General features: G+C 36.8%; 1 protein-coding gene across 8 annotated transcripts in view; it reads left to right on the top strand.

Annotated features, from left to right (window-relative positions):
• Window positions 1-20929, top strand: part of LOC128669079 (uncharacterized protein) — a 94496-nt gene that overhangs the window by 60892 nt on the left and 12675 nt on the right. For 5 of the 8 annotated variants that reach the window (XM_053755865.2, XM_053763991.2, XM_053769334.2 and 2 more), the window contains 9 exons: window positions 3300-3503; window positions 4001-4129; window positions 6077-6194; window positions 6417-7109; window positions 7745-9306; window positions 9672-9814; window positions 10664-10873; window positions 11056-11182; window positions 14167-14351. In XM_053755865.2, the coding sequence (XP_053611840.1) occupies window positions 3300-3503; window positions 4001-4129; window positions 6077-6194; window positions 6417-7109; window positions 7745-9306; window positions 9672-9814; window positions 10664-10873; window positions 11056-11182; window positions 14167-14351 (3371 nt within the window). The remainder of the gene's footprint in view (window positions 1-3299; window positions 3504-4000; window positions 4130-6076; window positions 6195-6416; window positions 7110-7744; window positions 9307-9671; window positions 9815-10663; window positions 10874-11055; window positions 11183-14166; window positions 14352-20929) is intronic. The other 3 variants (XM_053745191.2, XM_053744381.2, XM_053746037.2) reach the window with 3 other exon arrangements.

The raw sequence follows: 20929 nt of genomic DNA, 5'->3' as shown, positions 1-20929 counted from the left end.
AAGAAAACTTCTTAGTGTAACCAATAATTTATAAGTAACTTTAAGTGTAATGCGTTTTTATTCTTTAATATAAAATAATTAAATGCTTCACTATTATGTCAAGTACTATAGTTTTCTTGGCGTTGTCTATCCAATTAATAAGCTCTCTTCAATTGGGATTTTGAGCTAATCCTTTGAGACCTAAGTTTCATATTAACAACTCTCAACAACAACTAATTGGCCAAGTTCGGTGCACTTTAAAAACCAGTTGAATTACAAGCTCAAACTGAAATCTACCACAAACTACGAACTATTCGGTACTTCGCAACTTATCGCAAGACTTGAATTCTGATTAAAATCCATATAATTTTCTTCCAGAATTTCTGTCATTAAATCTACGTTAATTAAGTTAGTTACTTCTACGTTAGTTACTTTTTTTTGGCCATATGATATACGATCATATAATGTGATAGAAGCAGATTTGAGTGAGCATTATAAATTTCGACTGCTTGGTAATTTATCCGTTCGTTGTTCTTTTTTGCATAAACATCTAGGTAACTTTTTCAATTTGTTTAGAAAAACCCTGTAAAAATTGTCCGGAGATGCGGAAATACAACCCTAAAAATTCGTAACGGTTCTGAAGTATTCTTTCTGCTTAGTCCGTAACACGCAATTTCATAACGAACATGGGTAACAACAAATACAACCTTCCACACTTGTCCGGGTCCGTGATTGATCTACGATTTTTCCGTATTGACGTATTGCTGTTAAGGGGACGCCTTTCAGTTGTTTGGTGTACTCGATGCAGACGAAGGCGGCGGGGTCGACGGCCGGGGGTGGCCGGGGGCGCTTTACACTTCCACCTCGCTGCATTCATTTCCGCATAAATAGTACCTGCCTCGCCCCGTATCAAGATGTAGGCCTAAGAGGCTATGCGAACGCGCTAGACTTCCATTGACTGGATGGAGTTTCAATTTTTGTTAGCTGTTCGCTATTTTGTTGCATCGCAAATTTTCATGGCCACTAGTTCTCACGCCATTATAACTATCAAATACCTAATAAAAACAAAATAAAACATGTTAAGTACCAAATTCATTAACCAACTCATTTATTAACGGCTAACTAAACAGGGCTTAATTTCCATTCCTGCCAAAAAGTAATGAGATCTAACATACTTTGTTCTTGTAACTAATGACCCTAAACTGCCTCCAATTAAAATGAGAAACGCAATTTGAAATCCCCCTTTAAAAGTTTCGAAAGCGAAGGAGTATGGGTGAAATAAAACAAAGGATGGCACACGCTGCCGGCACTCGTGCTGAGAGTTCTGCTTTGTGGCAGCCAGGAGCGCTACAATGCGATACGCGCGCCATACGTCTACGCATAGGCCATACTTACCGTACCATCTTCCATTGCTGAGCTCTTCTACTATATGCATGTAAATATATTGTTTAATGTTTAAATTATTTGTACCATAAATTGTGTGGTATTTTGAGAAATTAAAACATTTTCGTCAAAACCTAGTATTATATTATTTGACGTTTATAGTATATATCTGACGTTTTAATCAATCAACGCAAATTCATCAATTTCCAATATGCAAATTCTTAAGAAATAAATCAGGTAAAATCGGTAAAAGTAGACCGGCGACTATCGGAAGGTATCGGCACGAATCGTTCTCTGGGATCATTAAAGAGGTGAACACTAATGAACCTCTCGATCGAGGTCGGAGATCGCCCGAGGAGACAAGCCCGTTCAAGATAACGGCTAGTGGCCACCTCTTCAAACGTTGAGGTTTCTTCAATAAATCTATTTATGTGATTCATCTTGTCAACCAATTAATATTCTGCTCCTTTCTTAAAGTGTTCTCAAATGTTTACATCAACAAAAATGTTTTGGTAAATCATATTCTCAAACACAAATATTACAAACGTATTTCTGCAATATTAAAAGTATTTCATGAATATCTTGAAAATGTTGCAGTATATTGAACAAATATAGTGGGCGACTGCGGCACTCAGTAAAAGCTTATCGAGAGATGGCGCGAGAGCAGAGTACCTCTTCTTTCAAAAGGTTGCTTTGTGCCTGCCTCTAGAACCACTTCGCTGCACGAGAACACGGCGCCTTTAAACATAATGAATTCTCTCAGAGCACGCCCTGTCAGCACAGCTTATAAGTATTTTCCGAACTCCTGATAGCATCCAATATGTAACTACCAGATTTTTATTGCTCTCTCTAAAGCTTATACTCCCAAGTGAATATTCTGATTCCTATAATAGCTCGAGTTTTACAAGTGCGTAACACGTTTTATCTACGACACACAATCAGTTGAATTAACTAGTAGACAACTTCAATGGAGCTTTCCTCGATACTCAAGCTTAAATAAAACAATGTTCCTTGGTAACTAACATTTATAGAGTCACGGTCAATAATCAGGAAAATGTCATGTCCTCCTTCGCAACTTCACGCAAATAACGCATTACTTCTCATTTGACGTTTGAGATGAACATTGCCGCCTACTTTCACGTCAACCGAAAAGGATAATGCCTTATAAATTTATAAACAGTTTTAGACAAAGTTGCTAACAACATTACATAAGACAGTAACTGAAACGCCAGAATAATACCGCATAATGAAGACAAACGGGCGGGTCACGTTCAAATCACGATAGATAACTATATCTTTATTGTCTAATTCGGTTCTAATGGTCCAGTGAAAGGAAGCGTTCTCTCGGGGCGAGCGAATGGTGCTTCGTGAAGGAAATGAGTTCAATTTACCATTATCTCGGGGAATTGACTACCGCGACCTCGCCTCGGTCGCCGCTACTTGTTACACTTATTTAGTATGACAACCCAACTAGAAAACTGCCGAGGAAATTGCAGGGCTGCAAATTGGGTTCGCCTAGCCAATTCCCCCTAACTATATTTACGTGCATTTTTGCTTCCTTTATCGGTAACCCCGCTCGGCGCCCAATAATTGATGCGATTAATTGCGTTAAAGAAATTTCAATTGCACGCTACACGGCAACTTAGGATTAAAAAGTTGTCACAATTCGAATTTTCGTGTACTATGTAACTAGACGGTGAACTTTACTTTTTTACCATAACCGTGCCGTTGATGGTCTGATGAAATCGTCAAGATCACAAATAGATTTTGTATTAGTTTGTTGGTTGCTACCAACTATATAAAAGTATGTGCAATGTCCAACAGTAAACTGCTTGTGCTTTATTCGGCCTTGCTGTTAAGTACCGAATAAAGACGTGATACTATATAATATATGTGTAGGGTGATGTATACTAAATGTGCTTATATTTTTATTCCAGCGGGTGCGACGACGTGCAGCGGTCTCTGGAGCTCCTGGACCAAGTGCTGAGCGAATACGACGAGGGCGAGCCGCGGTCGCTGGAAGCGCGCGCGCCGGCCGCCGCCACACCCGCCACGCCGGCTACCCCAGCCACCGACGACGACTCGCCGCTCGCCGGTCACACCTCCGAAGACGATGGATACATGAGCATGAACGGTCGACGGTATGCTTCTCAATTCTAATATATACAACGTATATATATTTTTATATTTTATGGAGTAAAAGCTACTATGCCACTACTACTTACTGTGTGAAGCATTTCAAAAGCACGAAAAGGGCTTGCCTTGTTCGTGGAAAAAGCATTCGACAATAAAGCTTCTACTTCTTATTAAAGATATCTTTACCATAAAAATCAAAGGCGAACTGTCAAATCTATGCGCTACAATTTTCACGACACTGTTGGAGCTAGTCCTTATACACAAACGATGTACCTAGCCCGTTTGTACGCCACACAAACAAGTCAAAATATGAAACTGCAAAAATTTGAGGCGCACAACACCTCTGTCTCCTGAATGCGTTATTGTTTCGGACGCTGGACATTATTATGTTCTTGAAATTATACTTTTTATCGTTATCAATTTAAAGTGTCATCGCAAGAACACCCCCATTGATATTCTTGAATATAATATGAATAATCTCCTATGTATGTAACTATTGCAGAGCGAAGTTCGCGTTGGGTTTCCGTCCCACGGAGGAGCGCGAGGAGCTTTCGCCGCCGGACCCGCCGTCGCCGCACTCTCCGCCGCCTCCTGAGGAGGCGCAGAGAATCATCTCAACACTCTTGCCAAAGTAAAAATCATTGTAATCCTACCTTGTTATTCATAAATTAGTTAAGCCATATTTTAAGCTAAAGTATTTTGTCACTGTCGCACTTTACATATATTTGCCATTGACAAAAAGAGATAAAACATACTTAAGCTTACAGTATGTTTTAACTTTTTTAGGACGCAAAACCCGAGCCTTCGTCACTAGACCCACCGCAGTCATTGCTGGACTCGTGTAACTCAGTAAATGTTTATGATAATATTTCATACTATTTCCTGCATAGGTGTTTCATATACACCAGATTTATTAATTGCTCTTTTACATTTATACCTAATATTCGTATGTGTAATCAACACAGGATTACTGATTCATGCATATTTTTTCTAAAGTACTTATTAAATACTAGTAACTTGAGCATATATAAAAAGGAAGTACTTACTAAAGTATGGCGGCAAAAAGGAACAGCTACACGCAATGGTGCTAATAAATTAAATACCCATAAACAATACAACATAACCCAACATTACCGAAGAACTCATTGTGATGTACCCAACTCTGAAGAGAAAAATCGTATAAAAAAAATTATAAATCCATTGCAGCATTAGAGGGCAAAAGTTTACTTTCTGATATGCCACAAAGTAATGATAAGTATTCCGGCAACATTTGGAAATTCCAAAGGAGTTCAGACTACCTGCGCAAAATGATGTTAAAACAAAAATTTACCAAACAACTTAATTTAAATGAATCTAATAATCCTGATAAAAGACTAGTAACAGGCCCTCGTTAAACCTAATGTCTACATCATTGATATATTTTTTCTTTTATCTATGGTCTACATTAACGATAGGTTTATGAATAGGGCATATTACGCAAAGCTCAGCGCAGATGGCGCTACTGGCGGTACAACTAAGGTATACAAACATTGCCAATGGAGGCAAAAAGCGCCAATTTTCAATACTGTTGCAGATTTACGACCAAAAATACCTTCTACGCATTCGTGGTGAGAGTTTAAAGGAAAAAGGAAGGATTTAGTGGATTATTCTGAAAATAATAGCAGTATTTTAGGTTATGTTCTGCATTATTTGGTCAACTGTGGTCATAAACTGATATAAACTTGATTTTGGCTGAAGATCTAGTCCATGTTTTAATAAGTATTCGCGTGTGAAGTGTTCTGAGCTTCTTTTCGACCGTTTACTAGCTCGTGTTAAAGTTTACAGCGTGAGGCGTATTCCATAGTTTTCCAAGTTTTTTTATCTTAAGGAAAACGTTTTTTCCCAATATTTCGGCACCCGAATATGCTACATTGTTGTATATTTTCACAAACGAATGCTTACATAATGAAAGAATTAATAAAGTACTCTAAAATAAACGTCGGCAAAGCTTTTGTGTACCTAACATACAGTGCTGTACTCTGGTGGGATAAATGTGCAGTAATACTCCCTGTTCACACACTCTTAGCATGTGAACTTCCCGCCACCTGTGTAGATTTTTATCTTTTATTAACATTATTCAATCAAGACAGGTTCTACAAACAAGGGTGAACTTGTCACCATATACATTTACATATAGCTTTGAGGTCTTATTTTAAAAGACTTCTCTTGTAATAAAAAAATAAACGTTTTATTATTATTATTATTATTTAGATTACACTAGCTTTTGCCCGCTGCTTCGCCCGCGTGGATTTATCTGCGAAAGCGGAACAGACGCCCCATTATAGTCATCTAGAGCTGATTTTTGAAACAATGCCTATTGTAGCATGTGTTTGAACGTCTTTAACTAAGTGCATACCAAATTTCATCAAAATCGGTTCAGCGGTTTAGCCGTGAAAGCGAAAAGACAGACAGACAGAAAGACAGACAAACTTTCCCATTATAATATTAGTATGGAGGTATGGATACTTGCGAACACACAATTAATAACGTATGTATTTTAATCTTAAAATAATAAAATACTACTTTTGATTTATTTCAGGGTATCACCAGCAAATTCAGCAAAACGAACCACGTCAATTGAGCAGCGGGAAGCGGAAGAAAAATTAGATTCTATTATAAGTATCAACGGAATAACTACTGCCACTCAAACAACTTTTGTAAGTACTATTTGTTTTCTCCGTCGATTTCTATATCAGATTGCAAAAAGTGATACAATCCTACTCGATAAAGATAAAATAGAAAAAAATCACTCCTTTATTTGTAACTTTAAACTACAGAATTAGAATATACTTAGCCAAAAAAATTGTATATTTGAATTTGATGTGACATTTTGTTGATGGAAATTATTGTTACTTATGAAAATTTGTATTAATTTGCAGCCAAAAACGAAACACCAACGCCCATATGGTTGGGAGAAAGACAACGATACGACAAATGGTTTCCATCTACAACAGCCGCCTGTACAGTCTTACCGCTTTGCGTCTCTTCAGCACGGCGCCAGGCCTCCGCCACCCGACGGCCTGCCCTCTTGGTTACCTCCGCGACACCATGCGCCACCAACTAATCAAAAAATATCACCCAGTCTCGAAAATGCTCCAGTTTTCCCTTTCATGGGCTTCTCAAGTGAATTCAACGACAAGCCATATAATGAGCATCCAGTTACAATATACCCAGGACCAAATATACAATACAATAAGCAATTACATTCTGATACATACAACATACCCAAATTATCACCCTCGAATACGAGGAGCTCAGAAAAGAAAAAACGAGACAGCAGGTCCGATGGAGATATGTTGTCCCCCAAAACTAAAATACCTCCGCGTACTCTCGCCGGTTCTATGGAGAGGCATAGAGAAGTGTGTAGAGGATCCTCGGAGGATATGACGGAGGAAGAGAAGAGGAGAGGTTTGAATAGGAGCAATGACGACGAGCATTTTTCGGACGATTCGTTAGAAGAAGCGTTCCCGCCGCCGCCGCCCGCTGTTACCACGCCTTCGAAACGCAATTCCATAGCCTGGGAAGTGTCACTCGATGGTGATGATCCTCTGTTGACCCCTGGAAGTACTAAGGTAACATCGATTATTTTCTAAATGTGAATCAGTTAATTAAGACAGTAGGCCACTGCCCTGTCATAAATAACTGATTTAAGTTCAGTTTTGAGTTTTAGGATCGTATATTTACGGGAACGTACCTATAATACGTGACCCATTTTTTCCCAACTTTTTGAATAAAAATTTGGTTGGCAATAATAAAATTCAGGCCCCTTGCCTAAGTAGGTAGTTTCAACTGTTGTTCGGCAATCATTATATTGATCAGCAGTTTAAATATATGCAGGCCAGTCAAATTATTATTTGAACAGACGTTGTTAGCAAGTTTGAATCAATAAGATATGGCAAGCAAGTAGTACCTTAGGTACAACCAAGGAGCTGCTACTGGCAGATTAGATCAATATAAGAGTGGCACCCTGGATCAGTTAGCACCAGGAAAAGCAAAGATATTGACTACGTAACCAAAACTAAAACTCACTCCCTCGGGTGACCATGTGTAGTATTCTCAAAGAGTCAAGTAGTATGGGTCGTTCCCTAAGTAAAAATGTACTTAATACATACTTAGTGTGATTGCACTGGAACATTTTTATGTGTCTATATTTGTTTTTCTTGCTAAAATGCTTTTCTTTCTTTAAATTTACCTTTAATATTTTCAGGTGATTGGCAGACGAAGAAGAAAGTCTGGTGATCATTCACATTCGAGTACAAGTTCGATACCGCAACGAGTGGACGACGATTGGGGCGAAGAGTACTGGCCTCCACCCCCGCCGCTCACTCTGTGCGAACCTCTCGTTTCCCCCACTTCCGACGGGGAGCACGATAATAGGCGCCAAGACCTCGCCTCTGGAACATACGTCATTCGTAAGGGCAAAAACAGGAAACAGCTCCCGAGCTTCAATAAAAATGCAAGCAAACCGATCAACACAAGCAATTTAATACATAGTCATAGCTTGAATAGAAGTTTAGACATAGACAAATCTATTGATGGCTCGAGTATATCTATAAGTGGTTCAGGCTCTGTCGGATCATATAATTCTAGGCCTAGTTCAGATTTAAGCTTACCACAATCTCGTTACAGTGTAGATTTAAATTCGAGATTAAGTCGAGAGCTCAATACACCTAACTCTAGATATAGTATAGACCTCTGTACGCCCAATTCTAGACTGAGCAAAGAAATGACCTCACCTAAATCGAGACTAAGTTTAGATCTTAATAATGGCCCCGATAGGTACATAACGCAAGAGTATTTCGGTCATAGTCCTAAAAGTAGAAAAATACCTAGTGATAAGAGTACTCATTCATCAAAAAATAACGTGGTACAGAGCAAATTATCACCACAAAATAGATTTACTGACTTCAAAAAATATTCGTCCACATTTGACAACATCCAATCATTAATAAAAGAAGGCAAAATTGAAGAAACCTCGCAATCTGAATGCAATGAAACCGTGAATGAGTTATCAACGATCCCACCGAACATGGTGAGAGTGGTGTCACTGCCGAGCCTCGGGGCGGAGGGAGAGAGCAACACCACTAGTCGGCAGGCACTCATCACCACGGTCGAGGAGGAGGAGGATCAGGAGAGCGCCGAGCCAGGGTCCAGTGGTGAGACCTCGCCGCTTCGGAAGATTGAAAACAACATAAGTGCTATACTAAGTCAAGGTCGGGACCAAAATCATTTTACCCCATACATACCAAAAGACTGGAATATACATAAGGATGAATACTGTGATGATGTATCTAAAGATATATTAGATAACAATTTCCGTTATAGTTCTAGGGAGAGACAAAAGAGACATGATATACAAAAATCATCGAGTCACAATGAGATACAGAACAGATCTATAGATCGTAGAGATCGATCGTCTGGAAGAAGATCGAACAGCATGCACAAGTCGACGAGTGCAAAGGACGTGCCAGTTAGTTTAATGAGACAGCCATCATCTTCAGACTCTGCAGTTTCGAGTGGAGGTGATTTCCCCCTAAATGTTCAAATTGTTGAGCATTCATACCGTCATCATCAGTTGCCCGCATCGCCCAATTTGGGTCATGATATGGGCCCTCTGCCGCAAACTCCAGAATCGCCTAAATTCCCTCCACTACCACCTTCTCCTGTTCAAGAAGTAGACGAATATACGGAAATCATGCAGCCATTAGACAAGAGACACCCAAAGAAAGCTGATACATTACCGACGCCCACGATGGAAATTAGAAGAAGGTTAGTTCACAATTCAGATTTATTTTGTAGTGCTACGATTTTGCTCGGGATGGCCGGGATATAAATAAATATATACATATACGGCCGTCCCACACAGTAAGTATTATATATATATATATATATATATATATATATATATATATATATATATATATAGATGCACGAACAAGTGAGTCATCCAAAGCAACAACAATTTTCTTTATGTTTTAATATACACATATATTTATATTTTAATAATGTTATTAACATGTAATAAATATTTGCTGACAAAAAAAATTCACACTTGTAACTCTCACTTGTCAGGTTCTTTACTCTGAATTCCATTTGATCGTTTGAATAAGGTCACTCCATTGCTGTGTTTACAGGCCTTCCGAACCCCCTGCAGTGCCGCCGCACCGGGACACGACAAACAGTCTCAAGACGAGGTCGATGGAGACAAGTTACAATAAGAACAGAAGAAATAGCAATTTCAAATCCGGCTCTACTGACAGAAGAACATTGCCTACAGGTAGTTTCACAAATGTGCTGTGCTTCATTGTTTCACTGATCTGATCTCAAAGCTGCCGTTATTTTATTTAAAGAAGTTGTATCTTGAAGGCCATATAGATTAAAAAATATATGACCAACTGGCAATAACGAATGGTAGTTGAAAATGTTCAACCACTGGTGTAGGTAGTAGCCAACGAAACATGATTATACTTGAATGATTCATATTAGGTAGGTACGTCTATGTAGTAAATTAAAACTAAGGTTTAATCGCATTCGCAAATGTTCTTTCACATACTTTTGCATAATTAAATCACTGGTGCCTCTGTCTATTGCTTGTTAAGAGGAACGTCTGCTGCCCACTGAGCAATAAAAAAGAGATACAATATTTCTAGCCCTGAATATTCTTTTTTAGTAAAGTAATAATAGTTTTCGTTTTAGAATTTTTATAAATATACATTTATTAGTAACCTGAATATCATTGTTTTTCTAATCAACACTTCGTCGAAGTTACTCGTTTGGGTAATAAAAATAAACTAATTAAAAAACTTATGAATAGAAGATGCCAACGATTACCTCAATATGTTCTCATGTTCTTCTCACCTGTCATGATTCGCCACGATTTCGGTACTATTACTATAATTCGATAGTTTTACTAAGATCTCATTCCTCTTTACTTCCATACCTTATAAAGAGGATATATTTATATATACTTATAAAGAGGATACGTCATTATCGTGGATTCACAACCAGTTGTGCAAAATGATTTTTTATTTAATTTTATCTATAAATCTCAGTCAAAAGGCCTACCCGCCAAAACAAGTCCTTGAAGTTTTTACTATTTTTTATTTTAGCGTCTGAAGATTAATAGTTATTTTAGATATTGGCGCAAGTGGTGCTCGGCGACGCACCCTGCAGCGGCAGAGCCGTGACGCGGTGTCGGGGCGGGGCCCGCTGCAGACCTCGGCCAGCCTGCCGGAAACACCGGTGTTCGCCCGCGGCTGTGACGTACCCCGGACCCCGCCTAGGAACTCTACTGGCCCTCCAAGAAATAACACAATGAACTCTATACAGTCAATAGGTTAGTTTGACGGTTTTTGAACGTGGAGTTAAAATGCAATTTTTTGCCTAAGAATTGAGAAAATTTCATCGTTTCGAAAATTATTTCCTAACGAAACCTTACCATGATTCTTCGGCCAGCTTTGGTTTGAATACTTGTGAAATTTTCATGCCAATTTATTAATTCAATGTTCTGTTTGCAAGCAGGCAGCAGTGCGACTCTTGGCGGCTACGGGCGGGGCTCGGTGATGGGTGCGGGCGTGTGCACGGGCGCAGACTTGCTGCGGCTCGGTGGACCACCGCGGGGCTGGTACCCACGCCAGAGGCATCGGTAATCTTTTACCTAATGTTTGTAAAACATACAAATCGGAAGTTCTGCCGACCGATTTACTACTTAGTAGGCCTACCAAAGACGGCAGCCAGCAAAATATTCTCCTTAATCTTGTCGCGAACAGTAAAAACGTGTAAAAAAATAATCATGTTTTTTGTAATGCAAGTTCTGTATTAAAGTATTACTAATTAAATCACTGGGTCAATGCTACCTATATCTAAGCGGCTAATTTCGAAAAGAGCTCGATTTTTCCATATAAAAAACAGACCCATCAAAAAATAACAATTTCAATCACTGAAATTCAAAATGATAAAGAAAATTCTGAAATGTAGTTTATTTTTGTTCCCTTTGGGTTTTATTATATTTTCACGAGTCATTGTCCGTTTTAAAAGTAAAACAGTATAGTTCATACTGAAAAAGAAGCAAAATGAAGCAATCGTAAATATTGTCTTTTGTAGTTTATATGAAATTATTGTTTACTGTACTATAAATTAGTAAATATATGTATATACTAGTAAACCGCAGAATGGTAATATTTTATAAATGTTACACTTTGATATAAAAAATCGCATCATTATATATGCTTGTGCTTTCAATAAAAACATAATTTCATTTTTATCGTGCCCGTTGGCGTTATCTGACTTTTTCCTCATTAATCACCTAAACTAAAATAGATACAAACCACAATCTGATAACAAAGATAACCGCGTACTTATAACAAAGTGCATATAGGTCATTCATTTGCAAATATCCGACAGGGTTCACATTCTACCTATTTATAAATACCTAGTGTCAGCTAGCTTAGAGAATTGATGTAAAATATGAAACGGAAATAAACATAACATTGAAATGAATTCTGTCATTACAGTTACAGTATTTGCCGCAACGTTTCGAGTGTCATTCGATCAATCTCGATATTTTTGATAGAAACCTCCCTTATCATTTCTTTCTTCTCGCTAAAACATGGGCTCGGTTATGATGAGTTGGAAGCGTTCATATGTTGATCCATGCGTTTTAGTGGAATAATTAATTATAACTTATATTTAATTATTCCGATCCAAGGTGTAAAATGAAAATAACAAAACTACGGAAAGTTGTATTTTATAGTAAATTTATTGTAATAGGTACATATAACGTAGGTAGGTATTTGTAGATTTATCAAAGGAACTTCCACTGAAGATAAATTGAAATTTTTATGAGTTGGTCTTATCAAATTCTGTTTAAAGATAGGTACTATTATAAATTTAAATTTTCTTGAAACTGTGGCTGTGTAGTCTAGTAATAATACTATAATATTTTATTACAGGCACCTATAAATTACATTCATACTTTATGACTACCTATCATATTTTATCCACTACATTGGTACTAATTAACATCAAATACTCATATTGCATGCATACTCATATGTTCACAGCAATATAGATAAGTAACCAAGTATGATGTAGATAAGATTTTTTAAAGTATGGGATCCTCTCAATTTATTGATTTAAAACCCTTACGGCGACTATATAACAAAACAGCTACATATACTGGACAAAATATAGAGTATAAGTGATTTTGAAAACTGGAACACCTGATGGAGAACAATTATGGTACAGCTAAAATAGGAAATATAGAAATTATTCAGCCTGACGAGCATTTTCTGTTGAGATATAAAAATCGAAGATCTGGAACACGTGATGAAAAACCATGATGGTACGGCTAAACTATAGGAAATATAGAAATGACGTCCTAATAAAAGTTGTTCAGTCTGATGAGCATTTTCTGTTGAGGTATAAAAATTGAAGATCTAGCAAAATACCTGATGCAGACCCATGATGGTCCAGCAAACCTATAGGAAATATAGAAATGACGCCTTAACAAAAGTTGTTCAGCCTGTTGATGAGCTGTCGATGAGCATTTCCTGTTGATGTATAAAAATCAAAGATCTGGAACACCTGAAGAAGAGTCCTAATGGTCCAGCTAAACTACAGGAAATATATATTTCAGTCGTATGAGCATCTTCTGTATAGGTATCGTTACGATTTGTCTGTACAGTTAAATTTCTCTAATAATTTTGAATCCTTACCAAAAATTGTTCGGCCTCGCGAACAAAGACGCGGGCATCAGCTTGTTATTCATAAAAAAAGTTAAAACATACTTTCACCTAATGTAATGTTTAGTCTCTTTCTGTCAATACTCTATATAAAATGAGATAAAATGACAAAACATATTTTAGCTGAAAGTATACTTTAACTTTTTTATGAATAACGCGGTTATTTTTTGGGTATTTTATAACTTGCAAACTATAGGTACATTGGCTACATAATGTCTTTGGCAAACTGGCTATCGAATGTGTAAGAGGACTAGTTAAAAAAATACTTGATTTACACAAAAATCACGCACTCAATGAACACGTACACTGAATAGCTATTAGGTAAAACGCACGTATAATTAAATTATTCCCAGAATCGATTACATTTGTGACAGCCTGTCGAACGTTGTAACGGTTCGTTACCAACACTTCCCTAAAATTAATAATAATTTTATTTATCCTTTATCCAGTTTCTTGGAAAATGTTAGTTACTAAGTTCTGCTAATGCTCTCCAGCGACCGGCGGCGAATGAAGCTATTGAATGAATGACGGAACGTACCCACAACATATATCGGTATAATAGTGCCTAGCTAGGTGTCAACTTTTTCTTCATATCATTTACCGATTATTAAAATGCCTATCAATAGTTGGAATTTTTTGAACGCAGTTCGCAGTATTCTTGACGTGGAACAAGTTAAGTTTGAGAAAACCTGAACTAGAGGATACCTAGCACCATAGAATTTATAATAGGTACTACTAGCTCTTACCCAAGAGGCTAGGGTTACGAGAACTATTCTTTTTTTACACCTGTTAGAAGTAAATTTTTAGGTGACTTTACCTTAACCTACCCACCATACTGCCAACTAAATACTACCGTAACTAACCTTGCTAACTTTGCCCACGACAGGCCAGCGTCCACCGAGCACCTGGACAGGCTAACGGCCTCAAAGAGCGCGACGGAGCACCCTCCGGCGTGGGAAGCCCCGGGCGCCCGCAAACCCCTCACACTGCCACCTAATATAACACCCAAATTCTTCCAGAAGTCACCCAGAGAAGCACTGCGCAGAGTCACAAGCTTACTAATTCGGAAAGGTAAGAAAAACGTAATTTTAATTTATTGTAATAAACCTAGGGACTTGCCGTAAGTTACCTAATAATGAATAAAGACGGTCTTGTCATCAGTGGGACTTTTAAAATATACCACATTACCACAAGTGTTCTATAATTTTTACTTTTATTTCATAGCTATGTGGTCCCACACTATAATACTCATCCACATCAGGTTATTTTTTTACCGAGTTGATCGTTTTCCTACATACCTACACGATAGTATCTATACTATACTTATTTTAAGTTGTAGTAGTTGTAGTACTATAAATGTTATTAATAATTTTTTTCTTTCATCTTTAACATGTAGATTCCACATACAATTGATGAATAACATAAGTGTAAGACTATCCACATCATCACGAATTATGTTATGAGGTCCATTATGTATCCAGAATTCCAGAATAAACGGCCGGGCCGCCGCAACGGTCCGCGTGTAGCTTGATGACATTGACGTCTTAACTTTATAAAATACGTATTTAACCAATATAGATCGTATATAATAAAGCCTTTTGTCTAGTCCATATTTCGTTAGGAAATATTACGTCCTCTCCCCAAGTTGTAGACCATACCACACCACCAATCTGGCCCGATGTACAGCTATCATGTAGTAGGGAATCCTATGTTATTGAGATCAACTACTTAGTACAACATTCTGTTAAATGTTTCTAAATAGATTCTTTCTTTAATTTTATTTAGTGCATAATGATTCAGTTATTTTCCCTTAATTTTTGTTTGTGAAATATAACGATAGATGGCGCTAGCAGGCTAAAATCGCAGTTTACCAGAATGCACATCCTATCTATAGACTTGATAAAACTCTTTGTAATAAAGAAACCCACAGATAGAAAAAAATGTATGTGATCAACCAAATGTTTTATCTTTTATTATTATTTCAAATATATAACGACACATAAAGAACCCCTAATACGGCATAATTGCTAACCAATGTTATTAAATGTTTTCTACATCGATAATTTTAAATTGAACCTAATAAATAGTATACCTACTTATTCATTGGTAGCTGGACACAATGCCGCGTTAACAATCGCTTAGGGGCCCAAAAAGTTCTGATGCACAATTGTGAATAGCATACAATGGCCGATTCTGTTACCTGCTACATCAGTATGTGCATAAAAGTATATGGCACGGCGACAGCCCGGTGCTGTGATTCAGTGGCCCTCCACGACTGTCATAGGTGTGACTCACCGCGCTGGCGACCCAGAGTCGATACACCCATGAGTATAGAAATGTGATAGATGTGGGCGATAGTCACTTCTCGTAAAGTAACCCTGACTCGTACTAATACCTACCCTTTTTTGTTTATCTGTAACATTACCATCATTTGGATCCCTCCACTTCTAACTTGCGGCCAGCTCTGGAGCTCATTCATAAAGGTGCAAACGCATTTTACAACTTTTATTCAGCTCGCAATGTATATGTATGTAATGTGTTATACTACGCGCTCTATATCTCTATAAGTACATATATTTGTTCGGGTGGAGGAATCTTGCAACTCAGTTTTCAAGCATATATCTTCGACCCCTGCAATTTTGTATACGTACTTTAGATAATGATAATTTTTTTGTAAAACAACATTGTTCAATTTGATTCTTTATCTTTATCGAATAACTATCGCCTAGTCCCGGCTTCATTTGGGTAACACCATATAAAAACATAGCATGTGTTACTTCAGAAGGTTTCGTCTGTCTCTATTCCAGATTTTTAAAAATAGGTCCATTCATTTTTAAGTTTATTCATTCATTATTTTCTCTTTATAATAATAGTTTGGATATGGATCTCTATGGATGTCTAGACTTAATTAATTTTCTGACTATACATATTTTATTTTCTCTTTGAAAATTATTTAAGCTCAAACTACGTAAATTAAAGTCTTTTTTACCCATTTCTATTATCGATCTATATTATTTTGGTAGTACTTGATCATATAGCCAACACAATAATACACAACGAGTAATTGACACAATGAATGACAAGTTGAGGCAAATATATCTTTTAAAAGATCATTCCTTTCTAATAAAATGTATAAAATTTATCCGACGATATCGGTTAAATTTTAATATCGTTGTCTACCTACCTAGCGAATGAACTGTTGTTTAGCTACGAAGAATGGCCTGGTAAAACCGGTCACAGCCAAAGATGGCAACCGGTCAGACTTTGAGGCCAAGACCGTGCCCGCTACCTAGAACCGAGTCGCCGAAACGTCGCCCTACTTACAAACGAAACAGTATTTTTCTCATTTCTGTATTGTAGATACAATTCAATCATTTCTACTACTAATCATTCTTACAGTATCCCGATTTAGTTTACGGGTTATAAAAATGTTGAGATATTTCCTCTGCGTTGCAAGTGTGTTGGAGCCCCGCCAATTCTCATTCGTAAAATTCTTGAGTTTGGATGTTTAATTTCGTGTGATAGTTATGGCAATCCCAAATCTTGGCATATTTCAATCTCATTGAATATTTTCCGTTACTGTGAACCGCCTATCTATCCGGCAGGTCATAATCATAAAACGATAAGTTATCGTTGCGGAGTCATTGCGATATCCTTTCGATAATTCGGCATAATCGAATCAACTTGATCTTTCATTGGAATACAGAATTTACAATCAAGTTAGTTATGCATACATATTTATGGCATCGTACATTGAAAATATTGTTGGAAACTATGAAATAATTATATGCATTCTAAGCTTTTTCGCGACACGGAACTTCCGATATATACATACTCGTATAGGTAAGTACAACCTGTGATACAACCTGATTCAATTCAGTTTACAAAGTGACATTCAATTTTTATATATTTTATGGGCCGGGTCGTGAGGTTCCCTCTGTTATGGTTGAGCTACGCGATAGCTGTCCCATGCTTCATCTCGTGAACGGGTGCTGCCAGAGGGAACTGATCATCTCGTTTCTCATATATTTTCATGTAAGTTAATTGTGTTTCACATCTATATACCTTTTGACTATGTACAGTATGTACTTTTATATTTTATAAAAAAAAAACATTGTAAGAAAGAATAATGGTAAGCCGATCTGGCATGATAGGGACCAACACTGTTCAAATGAGTTTCTTTCGGCATTTCTTCTCAGCAGTGGTCGTTCCGAAATGCCAGTAGTTTTTAGCTTGTGAGAAATAACTATAAATATAAAAATTGACGAGAAAAAGTGCCTGTGAAGGTCTAATTTCTGAATAAATGATTTGAATTTGAATTTAAATTTGAATAAATATTAACTTCCTATTATATTCCAAATGCCATTTCTAAGGTAATCATAATCGTATCCTTGGAATCAACTCATCGAGTTGTTGTTCCCACTGCGCATACGCATTGTTGCCGAGTCGCGCCATGAATGCAAATGGCCGCACATCCGTCTTCCACCTAATCTTATATCCGGTCGACGTCATACAGATGATAAATATTCTCAGAAGAACATAGGTAGGTACCTACTATTTGTACCTAGTAATTCCATGACACCTACCTAATAAATAATGACATTCCAAGTAAGTACCTTATTCACAGTTCCTTGATGTTATCATAGCAATTAAATCCATACGATCAAATTTTTATTTTTAAATAAAACACTGAAAAAAGAAAATTCTTGAAAGTATCTCCTCAATGTGACATAACATCTTGGAGGATATAATTATTTGTTTGCTGTAGACAGTGAACAAAATTGCATAGATAGATATAGGATCATAGAAAATTTAATTAATTGATAAAATGTATTGACTTTAGATACAGACACAACATTTTTTATGGAAATATGATCACAATGGTCGTTGTTACGACCACATACGATAGAATTCAAGTTCACTTGGTAGAACTACAACGTATCATATATTTACAATATAATGAGGAATATAATAATTGAACCCCAGAGAATTCCATTACATTAGGCGATGAGTAATCGCTAACGTATATCTTACGTCATTTCAATACCTGCCGACAATATATGTAGATCTACAGTCAACAAAAATGTTGCTAATTTGTTTAGCTATGGTAGGGCTGCAATATAAGCAAACGCTACTATTACCGACATAGGAACAGATTGATGTATTTTGTACGTTGACTACCAACGTGACTACAAACCGTGTTATTCTTCAAGCATTTCGATTGAATGATCTGTTGAATGTCAATTGCCCGACGCCCTCGCCACATTTTGTCGTAACCTTCGAGTCCCACATGCTTGCCTGCTTCAATGGTTTCTACACTTATTTTTGATTTTACTGATTTTAATGCCTAATGTGTTCACAATGAAGATATTTCCATTCTTCTTATTCTTCACCTTATTGGGATAATCATATGTAGTAGGGAATCGGAATGTGGGGTCGGCACAGTATGTAAGTTCCTTCCATTTCGTTCTGTCATTTGCCATATCTATTGACACTCCTTTCCTGTTCACTCTATCCATTTCTTCTTAGGTATTCCTCTATTCCTGGAACCCTTTACTTCCATCTTTAATGCCCTTTAAATTTTAATGAAGATATTTCCAGTAATACTTATATATTTTATGAGATTAAAATAAACAAATAATTGAATGATGCTAGATGTTTCACATACATCCTTTATGGCTACACTCAATTTGTAGCATATCTACACATCTAGACATATATCTTAACACCAAAAGAAGTTATAGAATCAGATCATGCAAGCTAAAAGCTTCATAAACCTTTTATGGTCTTGACTTTGTAGACTAACATCGACACCATATGGTGAAGTACACCCGAATGAAAAAGTGATGTTTCAAATTAAAAAAATAAAGACAAACAACTGGGAGTCGCGACGTGCTTAATTTTATGTTTGAACGATGAGTCATTCGCCCGTTGGCGATATCGTCATTTGCGATATTGCGCGTTTCACTCGGTTCAATTATGTTTGCTTTTGTTTATTCAATAAAACAAGAAAAAATCTATTAAAGTTCTAAAGCTATTTTGTGCGTGAGACTACAAAGTTTAACCTTAAGATATCCTTTGGTATCATACGTTACACCGTGACCTCGTAGTAATCCAATATGGCAAGGCGCCACGCTCGACAAAGCAGGATTGTGTTTTTGTGACAACACATCATAATCGTCTATAAATTATGTAGCATAGTACACTATATTGTAAACGGCACCAATCTCTTCAGCAACCCTTCAGCAAATGTCGAATATTTTGAGTTGGATGTATTGTAATATATTTATTCCCATTCAGATTCATCCCCATAGTCCAAGATAGTTGCAATGTGTAACACTACTAAACGACGGGATTGTTTGACCCCCTATGTGTAGCAAGGGGAACAAACCAAAACTGACAGTGTACGAGTACGACACTATCTAAGTAGGTATTGTAAAAGCTAGACGCATCTGTCTTTTTATACCTCCATTATTGTTTTCGCAGATTCTCTTTTTTTTTAATTTATTTGACACAAACAGTCATAAATACAAATTACACACATATGCAGTTTCTGAAAAATAGACCAAACAGTGTCGTATTATATTATAATAACATTGCGTATTATAAACTGCATAAGATGGTAAGAAATAGAAAACGACAGTGAGTTATACAATGAAAAGACAAACTAAGTGTATTGAAGAAGTCAGGAATAATGAAAATGAAAAATGTATTTATTTTTATTCTTATTGTTGTCAGATCTTGTGGGTAAGTAGATACCTACCTACGCATATACTGGTAACATAAAACCAGACTATTGTGCACGTTATGTCGCCAAGTGTTCGACCATCACCTACATATCTTGGCCACCTGTTCATACACACGACGATTTACTTTACTGCGCTACGTGTACACTCTGCACAACTTATAGACACACTTTTTAGGCTTTCGCTCGCTGCAGCTTTTCAACTTTCGATGAATTCTAAAGCTTTTATGGTAATACATATAAGAATACATGTTACAGTAACTAACTATTGAAATAATAAAAAAACGAATAATTTGAAATGGAAAATATAAGCACTAGACATAAAAAATTAGTAATCATAATCAGCTGCTTGCATTAAGTGGAGTTAAAATTTAGAAGATTTTTACAGTTGTCTAAAACTTTAACGGTAAAAAATATTTTTTCAAAATTACTAGACCGATTCCATTATTAAAACATTCTCAGTAGACACGTATAATGATACTAAATAATAATACAAATGTAAAACCCAGAGTTACCTATATGCACAGAAAATAAATTTAAATTAACGTTATCCTCCTCAGTTTCCTGTTCTATAAATAGGTGATGATGGCTATTTAGGTATATATTATATCTGTAACAAATGTAACAATTTTTCTGGGGGTTTCTTAAAGCTTTCAATAAAAAATCATGTCATAACCGAAATGCTCACTGTACAGAGAAAACTAGATACAAATACTTGCAGCGTATACTACTTTACCATAATGTCGTTTGACCACTGACACATTCCATTTAGATATGGTTTTCCTGTTGGACGAGTATGTTATCTCGGTAATGTCCTGTACGCCCTTTCCTGTGGTACATCGTCCTTTGCTGGTATTTTGGACTATTTAAATTATATGTCTGCTCTTTCACCCGAATGCAAATG

The sequence above is a fragment of the Plodia interpunctella genome, chromosome 1 (genome assembly GCF_027563975.2).
Source record: "Plodia interpunctella isolate USDA-ARS_2022_Savannah chromosome 1, ilPloInte3.2, whole genome shotgun sequence".
NCBI lineage: Eukaryota > Metazoa > Arthropoda > Insecta > Lepidoptera > Pyralidae > Plodia > Plodia interpunctella.
The sequence above is the reverse complement of the archived record's forward strand: the minus strand, read 5'-3'. Positions and strand labels throughout refer to the sequence as shown.